At 37.1% G+C, this 27,110-nt stretch overlaps 1 protein-coding gene across 3 annotated transcripts in view; it reads right to left on the minus strand.

Moving 5' to 3' along the window:
• NCOA1 (nuclear receptor coactivator 1) overlaps positions 1-27,110 on the minus strand; it is a 127,766-nt gene that overhangs the window by 76,237 nt on the left and 24,419 nt on the right. For all 3 annotated transcript variants that reach the window (XM_006880625.1, XM_006880626.1, XM_006880627.1), the window contains exons 3-5: positions 25,722-25,888; positions 19,261-19,358; positions 9,409-9,586 (exon numbers count right to left, since the gene is read on the minus strand). In XM_006880625.1, coding sequence (XP_006880687.1) covers positions 9,409-9,586; positions 19,261-19,358; positions 25,722-25,888 — 443 coding nt within the window. The remainder of the gene's footprint in view (positions 1-9,408; positions 9,587-19,260; positions 19,359-25,721; positions 25,889-27,110) is intronic.

A 27,110-nucleotide genomic window follows, 5' to 3' on the forward strand; every position in this document is an offset into this window, starting at 1 on the left:
CCTGATTTCAAACTACAAAGTGTTCCCTTGTTTCATGCAGACAACAGCTTCTTGGTCTTTCTGTTGTGTTGTTATGTGCCACTGAGTTGCCTGCAACTCATAGTGACTCTATGTACACTAGCTCTTCAAGAGCCCTATTCTGTGCCAATGGCCTCATCTCTGACAGACCTAATCCCATTTCTCCAGTCACTGAATCAATCCATCTCATCCTGTGTCTTCCTCTCCTGGAATTGCAGTGCAGATTCTTGCCGGTCAATTTCTTCTTTTGTGATGGGTCTGTTTGAATGTTCTACATTTGTCCCTGTCATTCTGGGTAAGGTCTGAATTTTAAGAAATTTGTCCATTTCCCCTACATTTTCAGAATATCAGAGGATAGCTTTGCAAATATTCTGATATTATCAATTTAATTTCATCTGGCTCTGTTGTGATGTCACCTTTATAATTTCTTATTCAAATATTTTTGTCTTCTTTCTTTTTTTGGTTATGTTTGCAAATTTTCTTGACCCTTTCAAAGAACCAGCTCCTAGTCTTATTGATGGTTTCAACTGTTCTTCTCTTTTCTATCTCATTGATTTCAGCTCTTTTAATTTCCTTTCTTCTAGATTCTGTGGGTTAGAATGTTATTCTTTTTCTATTTGATGGAGATATTGAGTTAAATCATTAATTTTACTTTTTCTTCCCTTTTTAAATGTTTTTGCAGGACTGTCTGAGTTGTAGTCCAGAGGTTTTGGTATGTTGTATTTTCATTTTCATTTGCTTTGAGAAACTCTATTATTTCATTTTTTATTTCTTCTATAACTTAATTGTGTTCTAGCATGCTGTTATTTAGCTTCCACAGAGGTGGTTTTATAAGCTTTATCTTCTTGTTGATTTCTAGTTTTATGGCACTGTGGTCTGAACAGATATTTCATATTATTGAAATATTTTTAATTGGTTGAGATTTGCTTTATGCCCTAATATGATCAATTCTGGAGAATGTACCATGTACACTTGAGAAGAATGTAAACGGAATCTTTGTTGGGTGCTTGTTGTTGTTGTTGTTAGGTGCTGCTGAGTCAAGTATGACTCACAGCGATCCTATGAACAAAAGATCGAACCCTGTTCTATCCTGTGCCATCCTAATACTTCTTGACACACAACAGCCCACTGTGGCAGTCACCATGCCAATCCACCTGGTTGAGGGTCTTCTTCTCCTTTGCTAATCTTCCACCCTTCCCAGGACCATGTCCCTCTTCAAGGACTAGCACCTCCTAGCAACATGTCCAAAGTATGTGAAGCCCCTGAAACCCACAGCGTCCCTTTTCAGCAGGAAGTAGCTAAGAGAATACGCCGTCCCCTTTTCCTTATGAATCAGGGTGGAGTCTCTCTCAGGGAGGAGTGATAGGGAATGGCAAGGGACACACTGACAAAGGAGATTAATCAGAGCTGACTTTGACAAGCACTGTGGCAATTGGACAATTAAAACAGACATTCGGATGGCGGGGGAAGAAGAACAAACTGGGGAGGAGGGTAGAGAGAATGGTGCAGCAATGAAGGAGTGAAAACCTAAAATCCCTGTAAATGTTCATTAAAACTAATAAAATTTAATAATAATAATAATAAAACCAAAGTATGTGAAGCAAGGTCTCATCATTCTTGCCTTCAAAGAGCACTCTGGCTGCACCCTCTCTAAGACATATATGCTCATTCTCTTGGCCGTCCATAAGATGGTCAGTGCTCTTCTCCAACATCAGAGCTAAAAGGCGTTAATTCTTTTCCTATCATCCTTTTTCACTGTATAGCTCTCAGATGTACAGCAAATGATTGGAAAGATTATAGCCTTTATCTGATGCACCTTAGTCCTCAAATTGACATCATTACTCCTCAATAATTTGAAGAAGTCTCTGACTGCAGACTTCCTTAGTGCAATGCCTCTCCTTATCTACAGACTGCTGGTACCAAGGGTGCTAACTGTGGATCCAAGCAAGATGAAGCTGTTGACAGTTTCAATAGCTTCTTTATCCGTCAAGATGCTGCTCATCTGTCCAGTGGTAAGAATCTTTGTTTTCTTGACATTAAAATGCAATCCATATCGAAGATTTTATTTTTTAATCTTCTGCAACAAGTGCTTCAAGTACTCCTCACTTTAAGCAAGCAAGATTGTGTAGTGTGCATAACCCAGGTTATTGATGAGTCTCCCTCTAATCCTGATGCCACAGTCCTCTTCATAGAGTCTAGCTTCTTGGGTAATTTGCTCAGCATACAGATTGAATAGGTATGGAGAGAGAATACCACCCTGACAAACTCCCTTCTCAATTTTAAACCATGCAGTGCTCCCTTGCTTTGTTGGCACCACAGCCTCCTGGTCCAGGTATAGGTTCCGCATGAGTGGGCTTCGTGATAGAAATGAGGCTGGAAACAGAATTAATGAATTTTGTATTTACAATGATTTCTTCACTGCAAAAACCTTTTTAAAAAGAAACAAATGACAACTTTATACATGGATGTCACCTGATGGTCTGCATAGGAATCAGATGGACTGCACTGATTAAAGAAATCACTGGAGAAACTTAGTATCAATAGTCAAAACTAGGCCAGGGGCAGACTGCGGATCAGATCATCGATTACTCATCTGCAAGTACAAATTGAGGCCAAAGCAAATGAATATAAATTCATAGGAACACCAAGATAAGCTCTTTAATCAATTCCATCTGAATTTCAAGATTATCTTAGGAATAGGTTTGAGGCAATGAACACCAATGATTGAAGACCAGGTGAGTTGTGAGACGATATTAAAGATATCCAGAAGAAAGCAAAAGGTCATTACAAAAATAGAGGAGAAAGAAAAAATAGAAACGTTTGTCAGAAGAAACTCTAAGGATTGCACTGGAGCATCAAGAAGCCAAAACTAAAGGAAAACATGGTGAAGTAAAAGAGCTGGACATAAGATTTCAAGGGGCAGTTTGGGAAGACAAAGTATTATAATGGAATGTGCAGAGAGCTGAAATTACAGAATAAAAAGAGAATATTTCTCAAGCTGAAAGAACGGAAAAACAAATTTTAGTCTTGAGTGACAATACAGAAAGACATTATACGTGATATATTGAATGATCCAGGAAGCATCAAATGAAGATGGAAGGAATACACAGAATCACTGTACCAGAAAGAACTGATTTACACTGAAAAATTTCAGGAAGTACTATATAAACAGGAGCAATAGTAATGGAGGAGGAAGTGGAAGCTGCCTTGAAGGCATTGGCGAAAAAGGGGGAAAAAAAGGCCCCAGGAATCAAGGGAATACCAATTAATTTGTTTCAGTTAAAGGATGCAGCCTTGGGTGTGCTCACCAGTCTATGCCAAGAAATTTGGAATACAGCTGTCTGGCCAATGGATTGGAAGAGATTCATATTTGTTCCCATTCCCAAGAAAAGTGACCCAACTGAATGTGGAAATTCTTGAATAATATCACATGCAAGCAAAGTACTGTTGAAGATCATTAAAAAAATGGCTAGAACAGTATACAAATAGGGAACTGCCTATAGGATTTAAAAGAGGCCATGGTACCTGGGATTTCACTGTTGATTAAGAGGGATTCTGGCTGACAGCAAGGAATTACCAGAGAAGAATGTCTATTTGTGCTTTATTGACTATGTAAAGGCCATTTGACCATGTGGATCATAACAAGCTGTGGCTGACATTGAGAAGAATGGGAATCCTAGAACACAGCACTTTGTTGGGTGCTGAATATATTCACAAGGTTGAGTTAGTTGAGTGGATAGTTTAGGTCTTCTGCATCTTTGTTGTGAGTTAATCTATCTTTTGGTGAGAGTGGTGTGTTAAAATCTCCTACAACTATTATGGTACTATACTTCTTTCTTCAATTCTGTTAACCACTGGTTTATGTATTTTGCAGATCTATCAGTTGGTGTGTAGATATTGACCAAAGTCATGTCTTCTTGATGTATTGTGCCTTTAATCATTATATATAGTGCCCTTATCTTCTATGGTGGTTTTCACCCCTGAAGCCTATTTGATCAGAGATTTTGCAGATGCCATTTGCTTAGTTTTCCTTTGATTTTCAGTCTTTTTCTTCACTTTTTAGATGTGTCTCTTTTAAGTAACATATTGATGGGATTTGTTGTTTGGTTTCTTTAAAACCATTTTGCTACTTTCTTTATCTTGATTGGTGCATCTAATCCATTCACATTAAGTGTATAATTATTGATAGGTCAAGTTTTATTGCTGCCAATTTGCTGTGCTTCTTGTTGCTTCTGGTCACTACCCCATCCATTCACTTTCCTTTGGCATCTCTGTGTGAAGGACTTCCTTTTGAATTTCTTGTAAAGTTGGTCTTGTTTTCAAAAATTCCTTAATTTCCTGCTGTTCTGCAAATGAGCAAATTTCTACTTCAGATTTGATGGGCAGCTTTTCTGGGTAAAGGATACTTTGCTGGCAGTATTTTCCTTCAACCTTCTACATATGACATCCCATTGCCTTTCTGTTTGCATGGTTTGTGTTGAGAAATCAGAAAACAATAGTTTCTCCTTTGTAAGTGACTCTTTGTTTTTCATGCCCCAAATTTAGTATCATATTCTTATCTTTTATTTTAGAGAATTTGACCATGTCTATTGATGTTTTTTCTTTTGGAGTATAATCTATTTGGGGTTTGCTGAGTTTTTTTTAATGTGGATTTCCCCATTCTTCATAATATCTGGGAAGTTCCCTTCTAATATCTCTTCCACAATTTTCTTAGTGCTTCCTGTCTTCCTTGTGTTCTGGAATTCTGATCATACATATGTTATTCCTTTTGATGTTATCTCACACAATTCTAATGTTTTCATTTTCCTTCTGTTTCATCTCTAATTTTTCTTCTAATATGTGCCCAATGAAGTTGTCTTCCAGCTCACTGACTGTTTTCTATCTCTTCTCTTTAGCAGGTTGAAAATTTCTGCCACTTCATTATGAATATTCTGGACTGCATTTTCATGCATTTTTTTTTTAATTCCCAATACTGTGCTGGTTGTACTGTCTGTCTTGTGATGAGCTTTCTAAATTCTTGTAGCTCTTTATCTATAGTTTCAATTCTTTCTCCCATCTTTTGCATTTTCTTCTTTAGTTGTTCAAGTTCCTCCACACTGACATATTTCTTCTGGCTCCTTGCCTCTGGAATATGCCCATTATTTATGGCTTCCTTCTTTCTTCTATTATTTGCACTTTCTTTCATAGATGTTCATATAATTCCACCTCAATATATTTCTTCTGGTTCTATATCTAGGTTATACACTTTATTTCTGGTTTCCATTTATTCTCTCATCATTTGTACCTTTCTCAGTACCTAATCACATGACTTCATGTCAACATATTTCTTCTACCTCCCTGACTCTGGGGTAATCATTGGGTCTGCCATATGCTCCGGTTTTGGTGTTTTGTTTTTTTTGTTTTTGTTTATTTATTTAAGAAAGAATGCTTACTTTGTTTTTACACAATGTTTGAAGCTGCTTGCTGCTTTCTTAACATTATGTGAAGTTTTTCGTGGTGTTAGGCCATTTCTATTGTGTCTGCATAGGTTGTTGATAGTTTTCTATCATGCTACTGATTAGTGACAGGCGTTTAAAAGTGTTTAGTCTATGGTGATGGGCAACTTGCTCTACGGGAAGTCCTTTCGGGGTCTGTGGAGTGAGAAAGTTTACCTTTTCTAACGTCCTTCAATTTCTTTCTGATCTGCAATGCAGCCCTGTAGGAAATCTCACCTCACTGCAGCCTCTTATCCTAAAGTTTATTGTCCTCTTCTGTCTACTAACTGGTGTGATCTGGTTCTCTAACTTAAGGTGTTTCTGTCCATGGGGGTTGTAGGAAGTTCCCTTGCTAGCATGTCAATATGCCAGCTGTGGAAGTGAGTCTCTCACCTGACAGGAACCCCCTCTCTTAAATTCTGTTGTCCTCTCTGGTCCATGAGATGTCCTCTTGGCAGTTAGGATCCCTAAACGCATTTTTTTTCTTGACTTGATTCCTTCTTTTCTTTTTTTATTTAGTGTGGGAAAGATGTATATTTATCTCTTTCTTGCAAATATAGATTCAAAAGGCATTACAAGCAGAAAATTCTGTGACAACACAGCTAACTGCTTGGCTTTCAACTACTGTCATGTGATTGAGACATAATATAGTAGAAGAGGAGGAAAGAAATGTTCCTCCTAGCTATTAAATGGTTTGTTGTGGTTGTTGTTGTTGTTGTTGTTATGTGCCGTCGAGTCATTTCCGACTCATAGCGACCCTATGCACAACAGCCCTAAACCCTGCTCTATCCTGCGCCAACCGCACCGCCTCTGACACACCCATCCCGATTACCCCAGTCACCGAATCAGTCCATCTCATAGAGGGTCTTCCTCTCCTGCGTTGTCCCTCAACCGTCCCAAGCATGATGTCCCTCTCCAAGGACCCGTCCCTCCTGGCAACATGTCCAAAGTATGTCAGACGAAGCCCCAGAATCCTTGCCTCCAAGGAGTACCTTGGTTTAATCCTCTCCAAGATGAATCTGTTTGTTTTCCTGGCAATCCAGGGTACATTCAGTACCCTTCTCCAGCACCACAGCTCAAAAGCATCCACTCTCCTTCTGTCCTCCCTAGTCATTGTCCAACTCTCTGATGCATAACAAGTGATTGCAAAGACCATGGCCTGTATCAGGCGCACCTTAGTCTCCAGAGAGACACTGTTGCTCCTGAGTACTTTAGAGAGGTCCCTAACAGCAGACTTTCCCATCGCGATACGCTTTTTGATTTCCTGACTGCTGGTGCCAAGAGTGTTGACTGTGGAGCCGAGCAAACTGAAGCTGTGAACAATCTCAATCTCTTCGTCATCCATCTTGATGCTGCCAATTGGTCCAGTGGTGAGAATCTTTGTCTTCTTGACATTGAGCCTCAGTCCATACTGAAGGCTGCAGTCCTTGACCCTTCACAGCAAGTGCATGAGGTCCTCCTCAGTTTCAGCAAGCAAGGTTGTGTCATCTGCATAACGGAGATTGTTAATAGACCTTCCACCAATCCTGATGCCACAATTCTCCTCATAGAGCCCAGCCTCTCGGATAATCTGCTCTGCATACATGTTGAAAAGGTATGGAGACAGGATGCATCCCTGGCGTACACCCTTCCCAATTTTGAACCATGCAGTGTTACCCTGCTCTGTTCTGACTACTGCCTCTTGGTCCAAGTATAGGTTTCGTATTAGCACAATTAAATGTTCTGGGATTCCCATTCTTCTCAGAGTCAGCCACAGTTTGTTATGATCCACACAGTCAAATGCCTTTGCATAATCAATGAAACACAGATAGACATTCTTCTGGTATTCTCTGCTTTCAGCCAAGATTCATCTAACATCAGCAACAATATCCCTAGTACCACGACCCCTTCTAAACCCAGCCTGGACTTCCGGCAGTTCTCTGCTGATGTGCTGTTCTAATCGTTTTTGGATGATCTTCAGCAGAATCTTGCTTGCATGTGAAATCAATGACACTGTTCTGTAGTTTCCACACTCAGTTGGGTCACCTTTCTTTGGAATGGGAACAAATATAGATCTCTTCCAGTCAGTTGGCCAAGTGGTTGTTCTAGATGGTATTGGTGATTAAATGGTAGTTTATTTAATATTTTATAAACTTCATATTTATTTATATCTGAGACTACTGCACAAATTGAGTGAGCAACCCTCAAACTTTTGGAATACAAGTAAAAGAGAAAAGCAAAACAAAACACCAAGTGAAGACATCAATACACTGCCAATCAAAGTCTCCTCTAATCCTCTAAAGATGTACTGTGGAAGGGATGGTCTGATAAACCAATCCATGTCAATGCATTCATGTGCTAATAACTGAATCAATTTATGGCATAAATGTGCAAGTACTAAGATAGTTCTCTTTTGGCAAATATACTGGGGTGTATACATGTAACATGGAGCTCTGGTGGCCTAATCTATACAGACTTGCCATGCTAATGCAAAAGCAGTGCTTCCGTGGCAGTTTGAATCCACCAGTGGCTCCAAAGTAGAAAGATGAGAAACTTCCTCCTGTGTGATTTAAGGCCTCTCAAAATCAGTGGGAAGGTAAGCTATGAGTTAGTTATGATTTGATGGTAATGAGTTTTAGCTCATACACATAAAAATTATATTAATTTATTTTAGAACTTTCCTTGTATTATTTTTATTATTATAAATGTTTTAAAATTAATTTTCATATGTTCAAAAATTTGACCTCCCAAACAAATCAATCTCATTACCTTAGAATTATATGTGATAAATTCCATTTTATGCAAGAAGGAGTTGAGATTGTAGTTTTAAGAGGTTTCTGTGCTGGAATTCCTGCGATCATATCAAAGAAGTAGCATGTTCTCTAAGACTGGAACACTTCTGCAAAGTTAGGAGGCATCCATGTCTCATAGGAGAGGCTTCCTATCACCTGCTGATCTCAACTCTTTCCATGTTAACACAGCTCAGACCTTGATTAGGGAGCGGTGTTAAAACAACACTACTTATAGTTACCTCAAAATATCACCCTTGTTATTATAAAATATATTTCCACAAATATATATCTGCAGTCCCCTAACAGTAGGCAGACCAAGTAGAACAGTTTTGTTCCAATAAGTTTAACAGTAATACAAACAAAATCAGGATTCAATACTTTTATATCTTATAAACTAAAGTTACAATTATTTGGTCTTGTATTACACTTGGATTTTTCCTTCCTTAGTTTTTTTGTTCCATACCGTAAATATACTATAAAATAATTTTCTTCATAAACTTTAAGTGTTTGAATTAATCCAGATAAGAACTCAATCTATAGCTCGAAAGTACTAAGTACTTTTGTGTACACAAAAACACATTTATGTATACAAATACTCAAAGTTGCATGCACATGTACAGACACTGCCCTACTCCCACATCAACTAACATACCATTATAATATTTTCAGACTGGAGTCAAGAAGTCATCCTATGGGAAAAGGATGAGATTCAAAATGAGATGTCAAAATTATATGGTTTTATATTCTTCCCAGCCTTGTCTGTTTCAAAGGAAATAATAAGCAGAGTATCTCAAATGATAACATGGTAGGTTTAATAAAGAGTGTCTTTGGGTCAAGCTGAAACGATTTTAAAATATTTTTAATATATTATTATATATTAGGGAGTCTTGGTGCCTAGTGGTAAAAACTGCACTGTAATTCCAAAGGCACATGGTTTGAATCCACCAGCTGCTCTGCAAAAGATGAAAGATGGGCAATGAAAGATGAAAAATGGACAATCTCCTCCCATGTGATTAACAGCCTCTGAAAACCTGCTGGACGGCCAGCTATGGGTCAGTTCCAATTTGATGGTACTCAACCACAACAACATATGATATTATGTAATAATACTATATTTATAATATTGAGAACAAACTTCTTTTTACCTAGTGATTTTGGTAGAAGATTTTTCACAAATTCTGCATGATCTCCAACGTGCAGTATGCTGTAGACACTGGTATTCATTAGTTCTTCTTGATTGTAACCCAAGTAGCTGGTAACATTCTCTGACACAAATACGATTCTCCCTTCACAGTTCACAACAAAGAAGAATCCATCTAAAGCCTGCAAAGGATTAAGAGTCAAGAGGTTAGAAGACAAAAAGAAAAACAGTGATGAGCACATACATATTTCCCTATTCAAAAAGAAATCAGAACGAGCAGAACAGTATTTACCCAAAACCAAAGTTCAGAAGGCAGGAAGAGGCAGGACAGAAGGAAAAGTGGAAAACAGGAACTCAGAGAAAAAGGGGCTGAGAGCTGCCACACTGAAAGGCCTGTAACTAACGTCATGGAACAAAAATGTATGCATTATTGAATGGAAAACTCATTTGCTCTGTAAACGTTCACCTAAGCCATAAGGAGGGTTTTTTCTCTGTGTTTGTTTTGTGTTTTTTTTTTTTTAAAGGAAAAACAAATCAGAAAGATATATTTAAGTTATGTAGAGTGGCTGGAATTTCTAAATAGACTATACACTAATGTTTTAAGTAGATATGAATGAATATATTAACCTTCTTCCTTGTAATAAATTTTACAGCAGCAGACGTGAAGTCATGATTATCCTATTCATCTAGTTAAAGACATTTCTAAACTACATAGGTTAGGACTTGGTCTCTCTACTCAAGGCACATTACAGCAGGGGAAAGAGAAAGACAGAAACCTAACACACTACCAAAGACAAATGCAGAATCAGAGACAAACAGGGAATATTCTACACAGCAGGACAGCAAGCTTGGGATGAGGGATGTGGGCAAAGAAAAGAGTCCTTATAGAATTTGTCTCTCCCTGACCTGAGTCATAATGGCATGGTGGAGTATGCAGAGAGGAATGAGGAAGGGATCTTCTAGGCAGATAGTGAAGCATAGCACAAAAAGGAAATGAGTAGATTGGGGTACATGGTACAAGGTGCCTGTGCCAGGCAATGAGTCAAGAGAAGTGGAAAGAGGTCAAATCGCAGTGGGTATCCTGTGCAATGACATGGAGACAGGGGTCTCCAAGGGGCAGGTCATATCCACTGAACTGAAGAAAGAAAATGTCAGAACCTCAATTTATACCATAATCTAAAACATGAGGGGCGAATTAAGCTTAATGAACTTAATCGACACCCTGGAGCCTCATTCAACACAGGTGGTCATTCATAACAAAACATGGAATCTTGAGGGAAGATCCAGAATGCAAAGGGTGACAGAAGTCTTTCCGTTTAATGAAATATACTGCAGTATAACTGTTATAAAATATAATAGAAAACGGGAACATTTAAAGAATAGTAATAAAATGTGAAATGACCATAAAAATTCTTGTATTACACAAAGCTTTAGCTGGTTATCTTGTGGGAAAATATTTTAAAAAGATGTCTAACAAAGATGGGCATCTCATTCTCTTTTTCTTTAAAATGGTCCAAATCTGCTGTTTTTTTCTGGTAAGGGTGGTAATAGTCTGCCTAGCAGGTATTTTCCACACTGGAGCACAATTTTCCCCTTCACCATAAGGATAACATTTGAATAATGAATGAAAAGCAAGCAGCTTTAAAAAAAGCATTATGTTTTAATATAAACTAAAATAATATAAAAATACATTTTAAAAAGGAAAAAAATTAGGTTTTAGAGATCACATGTAAAAAAGAAATGTTTGATTTGGTTGCTAAAAATTATTTGTATCGTTTGTAAAAATTATTTATGTCTTCAGCTTAAAAATTCAGGAATAGCATTTTTCACCTGTTTAAAAATCTCCCAGTGTTTCATTAGGATTTAAGTAAAAATTCAGCATCTCCAAATTAGTTTGGAAAGATCACTGACTGATATTAAAGATTATAGAATTTTAATGAAAACTTTCTAGCTTCTTGTCAGTAGGCCAGCAGACCTCAACTGGAAGGTAGAACTTTTTAATGATTATCAATGATCTCAGGTGGGGCTGTAGTTAGGAATCTGGCTACTAACCAAAAGGTCGGCAGTTTGAACCCAGAAGCTGATCTGTGGAAGAAAGATGGGATAGTTGCTTCTCTAAAAGTCTTAGCCTTGGAAACCCTATGAGGCAGTTCTGCTCCATCCGATAAGGTGGCTATGAATTGGAATCTATGCAACGGCAATTTTTAAAAAGTTCATGACCTATAAATCTGATGGGTGGGGTGGGTGAGGGAAATGGAAAGAATCTGTTCTTGAAAACAATGTATTTGAATTTTATAAATAAACTAGTAGAAAAAATACATTATGAAAAAAATTAAAAAGAAAAAATCATGACCTTGGTAAACTCATTTAAGATACCTTTCACACAATGAAGAAATGAGTTTACTAAGGTCATTATTTCTATCTCCTTACCCCAGGTGTCTTTTTCAGCTAAGATGATTATTTAAGCCAAGTATTCAATCACTGCACCACAAAATTTTTAAAAATAATGATAATGTCTTTCGGTGGGCTCAAAAAAGAGCAAAGTTTTGTCTCTATTCTGACTTCTGTAGTCATGTCTCATTTAGTCCACAGAAGTCATGCCATTAATAATCTGAAACCTCAGTACAAAATTAACTCTCTCTTAACTATTTTGATTTATATGGGCATAGGAAAGTACTCTCGTATTTAACTAACTCAATTCTTTTCCATGAGTGCTGGTGGCCTAATGGTAAAATGCTGTGCCATTCCAAAAACAGGTGGTTCAAATTCACCAGTTGCTCTGAAGGAGAGGAAAGGGAAATTTCCTCCCATGTGATTTACTACCTCTAAAACCCTCTGGAGTCAGCTATGGATCAATTTTGACCCCATAGCACACAACAACAATTCTTTTGAAGTCAGATTAGCTATATGTCTCATAGTAGGTTGTCAGCATACTTATTTGTCTTGCAGTATGTATGAAAGCATGGGTGACTGAAATACAAATTTGTCTGCTTTGTAAAAGAAAAATGTCTCAAAATGTTAGCTATTAGCTAGGCCAGTGTAAACACAACTACTTTTATTTAAAAATCATAAATAAATTAGACACCCACCATAAATGTTTTAAAATATTAATATAGTAGAAAATTCACCAAAATCCCACTCTAAAATGATAATAATTGATTACATTTCAGGAAATCCTGAGACTATTATTTATTATTTAGAATCCTTTTCTCCAAGTACTCAGAGTTTGTCTTATGTTGTGCTGTTCACTGGAGGAGGTAACAAATTCCTGTCTGTGGAGCACAACACAATGGATCTGAGAAGTTTGTCTCTACACCCTGGTCTGTCACCTTTTGAAGAGGACAATCTTGTGCATCACAGCACGGTCCACACTGTCCAAGGCTTCTCACAAGAGTCTGGGTTGTTAAATGCATACACACACTTTTCACAGAACTGGGCAATATTCTGGGAATGGGAATATCGGGGATAAACCAAGAATTTATTTTTTGGCTCCTTTCTTTTCTTTTAAACAAGAAAGGAGGGAAGATATTACAAATTTAGATTGAGAATTATATTTTAAATAACCAGAGGACATTCATATGGAAAGAGAGATCTGCACTTAAAAAAAGAGATGACATTCAGAGGTATATGCAAAGCGTTCATCTGTTGAATCTCCTTCTCTCCCAAAGAATATATTTTCTTTGGCAAGTTATTTCTTTCCCATTAAAAAAAGAGCCTCATAGATTTCTTAACAGACATTTAGGATATTTCCTCCCTAAAATGTGAACGTTAAGGAAACTGCAAAAGGACTGATCATGACTGAAGCTCGAGACGATTCACACAACTTTTGCTTTCGAGTTTCCTTTAGGTAGCTCCAGCATTTTTCAAGCATGTTTCTATAATAGCTCAGTGACATTCCAATAAATTTCCATTTATTCTAGTTTAGTTCCATTTAGTTTAGTCAGAAATGAGTCTGTTGCTTTAAATCAGCGACACATGACTGGTATTACAGTCATACACCCATTTGAAGATATTACATAAACATAGATATGGATAAACAATGTCAGTTTGGAGATTATGGTGTGCCTGATCCAGGCCACGGTCTTCACAATTACTTGCTATACATCAGAAAGCTGGACAGTGACTAAAGATCACAGAAGAAGGATCGATGTCTTTGAGTTGTGGTGCTGGAAAAGAGTATTGAACATACCACGGACTACAAACAGGTCTGTCCTAAAGAACATGAAACCAAGCTGCTCCTTGGAGGCAAGGATTTTGAAGCTCTGTCTCATATACTTTGGGCATGTTGCCAGGAGGGATCAGTTCTTGGAGAAGAGCATCATGCTTGGAAGGGTGGAGGAACAATGCAGAAGAAGATCCCAGAGGAGATACAGTGACACAGTAACTGGGATAATGAGGGTGGGTATGTCAAAGACAGAGAGACTGGCTCAGCATAGATTAGCATTGAGAGCTACTGTGCATAAGGTTGCTATGAGTCGCAGGCAACTGGACGGCACTTTACAACAATAACAAATATGGTTAAAAGTGCCCATGAAATGTGCACAGAAATAAAAGGGAAAAGAGACAAAGCCAGATCTCTGAGGGGCACTAACACTTAAATCACAGGTAAAAAAAGAAAATCTGAGAAGGTCTGGGAAGTAATCAGAGAGGTACAGGAGATAGTATTGTCAGGGCTGAGGGAGTGGGGGTCAAAGTATCAAAGTCACACAGAACTGTGGGAAATGATATAAAGCAAGTTAGGGGAACACAGATGCACATGCAAAGTGTAAGGAGACCTGCTTGGCTAAAACAGAATCTTTCATGGACAGTGGGAAATGGGGAGGTCTAGGCAAGTGTAGGGACTGAGGAGTGGGCAGAGGAATTTAGACTTGCTGCAACAGTTAAGAGACACGAAGAAATGAGGAATTTCTTTTAAAAAAAATTCCATGTGTCAGGCATGGCAAGAAATGGTCTCATTCAACCTTTATAGTAATTTCATGGGGTAAATAGCCAGTATTACATAGGTAGTTAAAAAATCCAGAAAGAAACCTATTACTATCAAGTCAATTCTGGCTCACAGCAACCATACAGAATAGAACTGCCCAGGGTTGTAAATCATTAGGAGAGTAAATTGTTTGACCTTTCTCAGTGGACTAGCTCTGGTCCACCATTCAGTTAGCAGTCAAGTGCTTTAACCATGCTACCATCAGGCTTCCCTGACATAGAGTAGGTGTTGACAAAATTGTTGAGTTAATAAATTCTAATATTAATCTCTCTTTACTCATTATTGAATTCCTTCCAATTTTAACTCATGCTATCTAAAAGTTAAGAGTTAAAAAAATTGATCTACAAACAGGAAAGAATAAAGTAGATGAATAGGACCTTCTACAAATTAAATCCTTATGCACACCAAAAAACTTCTCCCACAGGGTAAAAAAAAAAAGAAACCCACAGACTGGGAAAAAAATATCTGGCACATATCTGATAAGAAACTTATCGCTAAGATTTATAGAATACACTGGGTACTTCAACAAGAAAAAAAGGAAACAAATTTCTCATATTATAGTACAATTTATTTCCTTTTTTAAAAGACAGATGCTCCATCTGAGAAAGACTCCCTAGACCACGCTTTTCAAATAGAATTTTCTACTATGATGGAATATATTTATGTTGTCCAGCATAAAAGTTACAAGTTACACCTGAAATGTAGCTAGTTGTTGTTGTCAGTTGCCACCAAGTTAATTCCCACTTGTGGACAACTGACACGTGCACACAAGAACGTCTGCACAGGGCTGTGAAGCCTATGATCTTCATGGATGCATATCACCAGCTCCGTCTTCTCAAGCATTTCTTTGGGACGTTGAACCAGCAGCCTTTCACCTCATAGTCAAATGCTTAACAATTTGAGCAACCCAAGAATTAGTTACAATACCACATAAAACCAAACCCATTGCTGTCAACTCAATTCCGACTCAGAGGGCAGAACAGAACCTTACAGGGTTTTCAGAACATAAATCATTATGGAAGCACACTGCCACATCATTCTGAGGGCAGTGGAGAGCTCCTTTCTTCAGCCTGAGGCTAGAAGCCCAGTGTTTTAGCCATTAGGCCATCAGCTGCTAGTAGGAAAGTAAGAAAATATTTAGCAGTTAGTTAGAGTACAGGAATGGAATACAGGGAAGAAGTTTTGGGTGTTAACTGCACAGAGATGAAAGGTAAAGCAGAGACTAAATGGTATTGTGGGGTTGGACATGCAAGAACTCAATTTTGAGAATGTCCTCATACTATTGGTAGTGACAGAGAACTAAGGCTAGTAAAAAAGAGGAGTACATAGGGTCCCAGGAATAGAAGAATAAAGGCATTAGAAAAGAAAAAGGCTTGGGGATGGGGTGTGGGGTTTGGGGAGGTGCGGGGGGATTGTGTACTAATTGAGGGAGTTTTTCTCTTGCTTTTCAAGGAGAGGAGCAAATGGGGGGGGTGCGGGGAGAAGGGTGCAACAATGAATGAATGGAATTCCAATATCTCTGTAGATATTAATTGAAATGAAAAATAAACAAACTAAATCATTTAAAAAAAAAAAAGAAAAAGGCTAATGAAAGATTGCGTGGTTAGGAAGACCACACCAGAAAAGAGAGGTGTTAGGCAAGGCAAAGCAAGAAGTTTATATATAAATAAGAAAATAATTAGGTAGGAAACACATACTGGAAAATGTTTATGTGTACACATATATACTTACTTATATTTATACACATAGGTATGAGAGGGAGCAGTTAAAGTGTGGGCCTGCTTCGAAGAAAACTTTTGAGTCGAGAACAGTGGGAAGGTAGGTAAAGGGAGATATGACAAAGTGATCATTCAAGTTTAAAAGCTCTTCGTTTTACACAATTTAAAAGAGCATTGTTAATACAGTGCATCCCCTTAGAATGTTTATACAAATAGATTTTATAAATTTTAGTCAGAAAACTTTTCAGGAACACACATATTAGGGTAAAGTGAGGCACCCTCACTCAAAAGTGAAATTCCACAGCAAATATATTTAGATAGCACTTGCTTAGTAAATAATTCAACAGAGTTTTACTTTCCTTACTAGTCCTAGCCATTCCAGAAATAAAGTCAAAACCATACATAAACTTCAGTTTTCCTCATGACTACTTTATCAAAATTTTTCCTGCTTGCGGTTCACATTGGAATTATAACAAATTTTAAATAGTTTCCATCATAAAATAACTATTTTATCACTTCACAATCTCATCAGAAAATGTTGCTTGCTATCTTCCTGTACTTTGCTATTGTTTTCTGGGGTGAGGTGGTAACACGTATTTGTTCAGATTTGCATTTCTCATAGTTAGGGATATTAAGCATTTCTTTCTTTTTTAAAAAAATGGTATTTTAATGAAAGTTTACAGAGAACTTGGATTTTCATTCATTCATTCATTGTTGCACATTTTCTCTCTACCCCTCCCCAATTCACTTTTCTCTCTGGAAACAAAAAAATTCTTTCATTGTTGCACAATGTCATCCCTCTCTGCTCCCTCAGTCCACTTTGCTATGCATCTCTTCTTGTTCAAGACTGTGGTCATTAAAAAAATACCTGATCATATATTCCTTTTAAACAGTTCTCTCCCTCATCTGTTTCAATGCAGCATACATAATTAATCCCCTTTTCTTAGTTTCTCCCAACCCCCAAGTATCTTCTATTTTATAACAGGGGCATTATGCAGTATTTGTCCTTTTGTGACTGGGATATTTCAAAGCATAATATCCTCCAGGGTCACCCATTCTGTATAATATTTTATAACTTCCTTGTTTTTCAGTGCTGTCTAGTATTCTATTGTGTGAAGATACCATAGCTTCTCTATCCATTCCTTTGTTGATGGGCACTTGGGTTGTTTCCAACTCTTTACACTATTGTGAATAATGCAGCAGTAAACATAGTAATACATATATCTGTTTTGGTGGAAGTTTTGGTTTCTTTTTTTTTTTTTAATTTATTTACTATGCGTGTACCATCAAATCAGATCTGACTGGTACAGGAGGGAAATTTTCCCTCCTTCTCCGGCACAGCATCTGGTAGATTTGAACCGTGTACCTCTGGGATTGCAGTACAGCTTCTTGCCACTAGGCCAACAGAGCTCCCCCGGAAGTTTTGGTTTCTTTAGTGTATATTCCCAGTAGTGGAATTTCTGGGTCAAATGGTATTTCTATTGCCAACTTTTTGAGAAAGCACCATACTGCCTTCCATAGTGGTTGTATAATTTTATACTCCCACCAACAGCGAATAATGATTCCAGTTTCTTCACAACCTCACCAGCATTTGTTGTTTGCTGCCCTGCTGAATTTTGCTATTCTTATTGGGGTAAGATGATATCTCATAGTTATTTTGATTTGCATCTCTCTTAGAGCTAGGGGTTTTGAACATTTCTTCATCTGTTTGTTCACCAACTGAATGTTTTCTTTAGTGAAGTGTTTATTCATATTTTGTGCCCATTTCACAATTACCTTTTTCTTTGAGATATTCAAGTATTCTATAAATTTTACAGATAAATCCCTTGTCAGATATGTGACTGGCAAATATTTTTTTCTAGTCTGTGGGTTTCCTTCTTACCCTGTTGGAAAAGTTAATTAATGTGCACAGGATTTGATTCTTAGAAGATCTCATTCATCTATGTAGTCTCTCTTGCTTGTAGGATTTTCATTATGCTTGGAAGTCTGTTCATGCTGTGGATTAGGGTTTCTAGAGTTGCTACTAGCTTTTCTCTGATGAATTTTATAGTCTTTGGTTTTAGTCCTAGGGCCCTGATCCACCTTGAGTTGGTTTTTTTTATATGGTGTAAGGTGTGAGTCTTGCTTAAGTTTTCTGCAGATGACTTTTGCAAAACATTACACAGTATGGGTGAGCCCAGAGGACATTATGCTGAATGAAATAACTCAGGCACAAAAGGCCAAATACTGCATAGTACTGCTGTTATAAAATATGATTGACATGGGGGGGGGTTAGGGAGAGAATAGGAAAAAAGTGGATAGATAAGGAACATCGCACAGGAACAGATGAGGGGAAGAACAGTCTAAAAGGAATATATGATTAGTTATTCTATGTAAAACAGCAATGTGGAACAAGTGGTGTATTACAAAGCAGATTGGGGGAGGAGGCAAGCAGGGGCAGAAAAGGAAATGTTTAACAATAAATGAACAAAAAACCAAAACAATGCTTTATAATTAATTGTATTTTGTTATGTACTATTAAGTTGCCTGCGACTCATAGTGACCCTATGTACAACAGCTCTAAAGCTTGCCCTATCCTGAGCCAGTCTCACTGACTCTGGTACACCTATGCTTATTATCCCATTTACAGTATCAATTCATCTCATCTGGGGTCTTCCTCTCCTATGCTGTCTCTCCACCATTCTGAGCATGATGTCCCTCTCCAAGGACTAGTTCCTCCTGGCCATGTGCCCAAAGTATGTGAGATGGAGTTTCAAAATCCTAGCCTCCAAGGAGAAACTTGGTTTCACCTTTTACAAGACAGATTTACTTGCTTTCTTGGCAATCCATAGTATGTTCAAGACTCTTCTCCAGCACCAAACTTAAAGGCATTGATTCCTCTTCTGTTATCCTTAGTCATTATCCAGCTCTCTGATGCACAGAAAATAATTGCAAAGACCATGGCTTGGATCAGGCACACCCTAGTCTCTAGACTGACACTGTTGCTTCTCAGTACTCTGGAGAGGTACCTGATAACAGATTTTCCCAGTGCAATTCATCTTTTGATTTCCTGACTACTGGTACCAAAGTATAAAAGATGACAAGAGATAAAAAGAAAAACCAAAACAAATTAGTTGAGATTCTATTCACTTTCTAAGTCCATGTGAATACATACCTCCAAAAGAAGAGGCCCCAAAGACTCCTTTTCAATCACTCCTTGGCTACTAGATGAAATGTCTGATTTCTGAACGTCATCGTCAGTTGTTGATTTTTCTGTAATAAAAAAACTAAAACAGTCAGAATTTAAAAAGGTATGTTTCCCAAAAGGCAAGTTTATGAGGACATATATTCATAGCATTTAGGAACTTTCATCTTCATTTTTCTGGAGAATGACATGGAGGATCATTAAGTTAAGCAATGTGCCTTGATTCACAGAACCAGAGAGTGGCAGCAAACTGAATCTTGACCTACCAAACCCAGTGTTCCAACAAAAAATCCTTTAAGTACACAGACCTTTTTTTTAATTATTTTATTATTTTTTTGTGTGTACTGTCAAATTGGATCTGACTGGTACTGGAGGAGATTGTCCCTCCTTCAAGCAGAGCATCTGATCCATTTGAACTATGACCCTCTGGGATTACAGTGCAGCTTCCTGCCACTAGGCCACCAGAGCTCCCTAGTACACAGACTTTTTAAAAACAAAGTCCACACCAAAAGTTTTTAAGAAATAGATAAATTATAAAAAAAATTATTTCCTCTATTTTTCTTTTTTCCTTTCCTATCAACAGTGCAGGAGGGGAAGGCCCTCTATGAGGTGGATTGATTCAGCGACTGGGGTAATCAGGATGGGAGTGTCAGAGACAGTGCGATTAGCACAGGACAGAGTAGAGTTTAGGGCTATTGTACATAGGGTCGCTATGAGTTACAAGTGACTCAACGGCACATAACAACAACAACATCAATGGCCAAGAAAAGAGAATAAGAACATAATTTCTAGAGTAAGTATGAACAAGCCAACTTTCACATTCATATTATGATGTTCTGAATGATAAAACTGTAAATGCGAAATGATTTGGAGATTTTGATGGTGATATTAAAAAATATGTCTCCATACTTTTTAAAAAAAACAGATTTATTTGAATGAAATGTTACTATTGGCTTTCCATTCAATTATTCACGTATATATTTTTTCTCATAACATTAATTCTAATTAATAGTTAACTATTGATAATATCTGATCAAACTCTTATAATACATGCCTTTCCCTTTATCCAACCTAGTAAGTGTTTATTATCTAATTAATTTTTACTCCCTTCCTCCCTTCCCATTCCTGGTACCCAAGAAAGAATGGTATGTAAGGCTTTCTTTAGCTTTTTGTAATAGTGGTCTTCTAAAATAATCATCCTTTTGTGATAGACTTAGAGAGTTGCAATACTAATCCAAAGGACACTGCCTCTCTGGCAACCTGAATCTACCAGTTTCTCTGCAGGAGAAAGACAGGCAACTCCCTCTTGTATGATTTAAAGCCTAGGAAACCCAGTGGCAGGTCTGATTTAATGGCAATGAGTTGAGTAGTTGTGTCACTCAGCATAAATTCCTCTAGATTTATCCATGCAATGAAATTTCATTCATTCTTTCTTTAGTGTTGCATAATACTCCACTGTATGAACAAACAATAGTTCCTTTAACCACTCATTGATTAATGGACATTAATGGGTTATTTCTAACTCTGTTGTAAATAATGCTACAAAAAACATGGGAATGCATCTAGCAGTTCATATCACAGCTCTTATTTCCTAAGGATATAGACCTTGCAGTGGGATTGCAGGAGAAAGTAATATTTGCATTTTCAAACTTTTAAGGAAGTGCCAGACTGCTTTCCACAGTGATTACACCATTCTACATTCCCACCAATAGCATGAGAGTTCCAATCTCTCCACATGTTTGGTTTACAGTCTTACTGAACTTGTTTAGAAAAGGTAGAGGATCTGAAAGAGAGGAAAACCCTCAACAAAATGATCAACACAGTGGTTGTAGCAATGGGCTCAAACATACCAGGGATGGTGAGCATGGCACAGGCAAATTTGTTGTTCACAGCGTTGCTATGAGTTGTAGCTGGCTCAAAGGCACCTGACAACAACATTATTGCTAGGGTGTCAGTCCCCATTTCTTAAAGAAACTTCATACTTAATTTCTTTTTTTAAAGTCCAATCTGTTTTATGAATAACTGATTGCTACTGAGTTAATTTTGACTCATAAGGAGTTAAATTCAGCAAAACCCAAATGTAGGTATTAATGAATATAGGCATTCGTGTCTTTATTTTTAAATATACAGAAAAAATACAGTATAAACACCCACAGTCACTATTGAATTTTCACAGATGTTAACATTTTGCCACTATTTGCTTCAAATCTTTCCTTTTTAAATAAACAAAATGTAGGTATTTCCAAAACCCTGCTATTTTCCTTGAGAAAGACTGTTCTTCTGAGTTTGCCATATTATCATTTCTGAGCATTTTACTACACATACATAATTTAGTGAATATAGTATTATCCTGTTTTAAAATTTACATAAACTTATATAGACTTTTTACTATTCCAACTCAAAAGGATTTCAGATTTAACTATATTGAATACATATAAATTCATTTTAACTGCTGTATAAATTACTCACCATTGATTTTGCTACTGCTCTACTGATGGGACTCTTTCATACTATACCCAGTTTCATAATAAATACAATTTTCAGTACTGCCTCTTCTGAAAGTGTGTGATGGTTTCTTTAGGGTAAACACCAGAAGTGAAACTGCTGGACACAGGGTCTGTGTAACTTCAACATTACTAAGTACTAACAAAGTGCTCTCTAGAGTTTATACCACTGATAATGTAAAAAAGGATTTTGTTTTTCTGGATCTCACGCTTAAAGTGATATTGGATACAAATAATCATCTCTTCATTTTAAAACATGACAGTGGCTTAATTTTATACTCATGTTTCATTTGGATGAACACAGAATCCTAAACCTCGGATTCTAGTGTTTACGGTTATTGAAAAGTCTGGGCTCATTCCAAAAGCAACCTAATGTGTGACTTTTTGTCACTAAGCTGAACACTGATGCAAGCTTTTCTTTCTTTATAATTCACTGTGTTGGGTTAATTCACTCATTTACATGAATGTTTGCCATCTCTAAATTTCTCTCTCTAGTTCTGTAAAAAAGCCCAACTTTTTCTCTCATAATCTCTCCCCTTCTATTTGATCTGTGTTCATGACTGACTGTAACAATGGGCTTGAGCACAGCAGAGATTGTGAGTGGCAGGATTGAGCACACTCCATTCTATTGTTCACAATATTGTCTCTATGAATCTTAATTGACTCAATGGCTCCGAAAACCAATCATATGCTGCACATTTTAAAACAGCCGTATACATTTCTTTTTTCCTTACTTTTCAAATGGAGAAATGACAACTTCTTCAACAAATCATGCTGGAAAAACTGGACTTGTACCTGCAGAAAGCTAAAGCAGAATCCCTATCTCTCACTATACACAAAAAATCAATGCAAGATGGATTAAAGATCTAGCCCTTCTAAGTTTGGTCCCATTTTGTCTCTTAGGATCTTTATGGTTTTCACAAAACTTAGAAGGCCTAGTCTACGGTATAAAGAAGCTGACAAATACAGACAGAAATGCACAACCAGTAGAGGATTACATCGATGAATGGGGCTTCCTAAAGATTACGTCCCTGTTTACATCAAAACTGTTCTCAATAGGGTGAAAAGAAAGCCTACTGACTGGGAAAAACATTTGGCAATGCAATCTCAGATGAGGGTCTACAGAATCATACAGGGCTACCACAAGAAAAATAATGAGAATAAAACTACAAAATGGGCAAAAGACATGGTAAGACTTTTCACAGATTGCGATGGCCAACAGACAGATGAAGAAATACTCAAAATCACTGGCACTAAGAGAGACACAAATCAAAACTACAATGAGTTATCATCTCCAGTAGTAGTGGCAAAGTTTAACAAGATAGCAAGTAATAAATATTGGAGAGGATGTGGAGAGATAGGAACTCTTATACACTATTTGTGGGATAGTAAAATGGTACAACCATTCTGGTAGGCAGTTTCACATTTCCTAAAAAAAAAACCCTGAATGTAGAAATTCCATACAACCCAGCTATTCCACTGTTAGGCATATACCCTTAGGAACATTTCTTAACTCACTTTCTACTGCTTGTCTTATATTTATTTCTAAGTGGATTCTTCACATTATCTTTCAGCCTTTTATTTATTCAATTAATATTCACTGGAAGCTTACCATGTAGTTAGAAGTTATTTTATGCATTGAGGGTATAATGGGGTACAGGTAAAATCCTCACCTTCCTGGAGCTCTATTAGTGATATGCAGACAATAAACAAGCTAAAAATATAAATACATATACTTCACAGACATAAAACATGCTGTGAGAAAAACCAATGAAACAGTGAGAGTGATGTACAAGGCTTTTTTTAGTTGGTTTTGTTTTATAACTTTTAAATAGGGTAAATAGAAACCTTTATTGGGTTTCCAAGGTTATACTCTTTAGGGAAGGACATTATCCATTTTTCTCCCTTGGAGCAGCTGGTAGATTAGAATTACTGATCCTTCATTTAGCAGCTTGAGAGCTCCATACATTAGGCAATATGCCATTAGGGTGCTTCCTTTAAATAGTCTTTGCTCATTGCCAAAGAGTAGGACCAGACTCATAGCTGACTAAAAGGTTTCAGAGGCTGCAAATCCCACAGGAGGAGATCGCCCATCCTTTTCCCTTAAAGCCCCTGGGATATCTCAACTGCCAAAGAGGTGTGGCATTTTGGTGAGCAGGGCAACTCCCTCCTGATTATGCCACTATAGCTTCCTTTAAATAGGGTAATTGGGAATCATTTCATTTAGAAGAGAGATCTGAGTAAAGACACAAGAAGGATGAGGGAGTAAGCCATGTGGCTGTCCAGGAAAGAGGCGTCTAGGATGTAGGAACTGCAGGTGCACAGCATACCTGAGGCATTGCATGCCTGAGTGTATGGAGCAGGTGTGAGGAGGCAAAGAGAAGAAAGAAAACTAAAGATGTAAGGTTTTTTCGCTGAGGGGTAATTTTCTTGGGTTATCATGTTTTTCATTTCCAAAAGCTAATCTTGTTTTGGTTTCATTTTAATGTCATACATGAATGAAATATCTTGCCTTCTGTCTCTGTAGGGAACTGTTTGCTTGTTTTAAGTTTTTTTTTACTCCTTGCATTGCCTCTGCTTCCTTTGAGTTATTTTTCTATTTTTTGCTGGTTTTGTTCTCTTTAATATTACAGGCTTTCTTTAAATATTAGGCTTTCTGTTCATGTTAAAAGAATGAGGTACTAAAAAATTTATTTGCATCTGTGTGAAGGGAAAAACAAGGTGAAGGGCTGATTTTTTAATTTGAGGATCTCCAACCGTCACCAGCATCTGTATGTCTTTTTCACTCGTACTGCCCAACTTCCCCAGAGTAATTCCCCCATCTGCTTAAAGAGTAGAACCAGACTGTAGAGATGTTTTGACACTGAGCAGAGAAGGACCCTAATGTTGTACTGGTTTTTGCAACTTGCAATCCTAGTTTCTCCTGTCTGCTCAATCAGCTACCATTAGACTATTTGTTTTACAAGTCCTAAGATCTTGTAGACATCTCCTGTCTGCTGTCATCTCCTCACAAATTTTATCTGTGGGTGTATGCTTTTATTATTGTTTTCTATGCTATCTTAATGGAGTTTCTGGGGAAAGTATAATAAACAAAAATGTGTATTTTAATATAACTAAAAATTTCCTGCTTAACAAGTTTTTCTGTTAAAACTATGTGATTGTAGTGTGTCATGAATAGGCATTTGCGTTTTTACTCATTGTAGATGATTTCTCTGTATGTTGCAGACTTTTTTTAGTAGAAAAGCACCATCAGAAAAACTTTCCTGTGGAAACTTCATTTAAGCCAGGTTGTAGGAGTGTTCTGCCATAGTGCTTTGCTTTTGCTTTTGTATACAACACACAGGTTTCTTGTCATTTCCAGGAGTATAAACAGTATAAATATGAAAAACTTTCCCCAATCCAGAGCCCAAGTACAGACCAGTTTCCCTATCTGTTTTTCCCCTTCAATGAATTCTTCAACACTATGTAGGGTATACTGGGTTCCACTTTACAACTGTGTCTCCAGGCTTAGTATCTCAGGATACTGAGTCCCAAAACTTCCCAAACCAGGTTTCAAGTTAATGCATTAATAAGCCATTTCATTGTAATGAGATGGCCCTCAGATTCCCTTTGAAAAATAATTATCAATGAGCTCTGGTGGCCTAGTGGCAAGAAGCTGTACTGCAATCCCAGAGGTACACAGTTCAAATCTACCAGATGCTCTGCCGGAGAAGGAGGGACAATTTCCTCCTGTACCAGTCAGATCTAATTTGACAGCACATGCACAAAAAATAATAATAAAATAAAAAAAAATTATCAGTCGAAAATGTTTCTTTAATAACAGTATAGTATTCAATATACTTTCTCAATAATAAAACTAAAACCACATAATATAAATATCTTAATAATACAGCATACAGCTAAAGGGGTTTTTTGTTTTGTTTTTACCTTGTTCCATCCTCTTCATTAGCTGTATCTGATCGACTGTCTTTTTCAAAATCTTGCATTTGTCTGGTTTTACACTCAAGCTGTCAATGTCACTGATGTTGGCAGAAAGTAATTCTGCTAGCTCTTCTAAATATTTATTTTCTTGCTCCCTGCGCCTCTTTTCAGTGCTGTTACATAAAGAAAATCCAGTTAGTAGCATGTCAAACTTAACATTTCTTTCTCTGATGAAGTATGTATTACTTAAACATGTATAGAAATCTTTATTTTTAATACAGATTATATGGCCAGATTTGGAAAGCAATTTAAATTCATGTCTAAAAATCAGAGAGTAAAACAACTATGACTAAGATACATAAAGTATATGACTGCTACACAGGTAGCAGTCATATATATATACACACACACACACACACACACATACATATATATATACACACACACATACATATATATACACACACACAGACATGATTTTATATATATGATTTGTATATATATGATTTTGTGTGTGTGTGTGTATATATAAAGTTACTATAGAGTACTGGATGTTGTTGTTGTTGTTGTTGTTAAGTGCCGTCGAGTCGCAGGCGACTCACAGCGACCCTATGAAGGAGAGTCCTCGACGCTTGGGTGCCTTTCATCCGCTCTCCAGGTTCATAGAGTTTCTGGAGGCAAGCTATTACGGAACTGGATGCCACTCCTTCTTCCAAAGGAAAAAAAAAACCACAAAACTTCAAAAAGTTTATAAAACAAACAAAAACACCCAACCAGTTGTCATTGAACTAATCCCTACTTGTTATAACCCCCCATATGCTGCAAAGCACAACTGCAGTCCATAGGGTTTTCAAAGCCATGTCCAGATAGATTTTTTCTGTAGTGCCTTCTGTAACTTTGCACTGGCAACCTTTCAGTAAGTAGCTGAATGGTTAATCATTTATTCGTGCCATCCAGGGACTGTGGATATGTAAAGTAATGAAGAAGTAAATACACTAACTACAAAATAATTTGGAAGAATTTTACATAATAATTTTTCCTTAAAATTGAAGAGTTTTCTAGTAACTTCATTCTGATTATTTAGGACAGACAATACTAGAGAATGCAGATAAATGATAATAAAAAGTATGACAAACTCTTGATTCTTATGATGATTATAAATATGTTTCATCTACATGAGAAAGAGAAGAGTATCTATTTAAAAAGTATAATAAAAATGTAAATAAATAGAGATAAAGGTACAGAGGAAAATGTCTTCAGTGCACAACTCTGTCCTTAAAAAAAACTGTGTAAGGATGAAGGAAATTGGAAGAATCTGATGGGGAAAAAGAATGTATTCTAATTTTGTAAATAAACTAGTATAATTTAAAAAAAAATATCAGTTGAGTCTCTCTC

The sequence above is a fragment of the Elephantulus edwardii genome, unplaced genomic scaffold, assembly GCF_000299155.1.
Source record: "Elephantulus edwardii isolate Elephantulus edwardi_28Jun2011 unplaced genomic scaffold, EleEdw1.0 scaffold00009, whole genome shotgun sequence".
Classification (NCBI taxonomy): domain Eukaryota; kingdom Metazoa; phylum Chordata; class Mammalia; order Macroscelidea; family Macroscelididae; genus Elephantulus; species Elephantulus edwardii.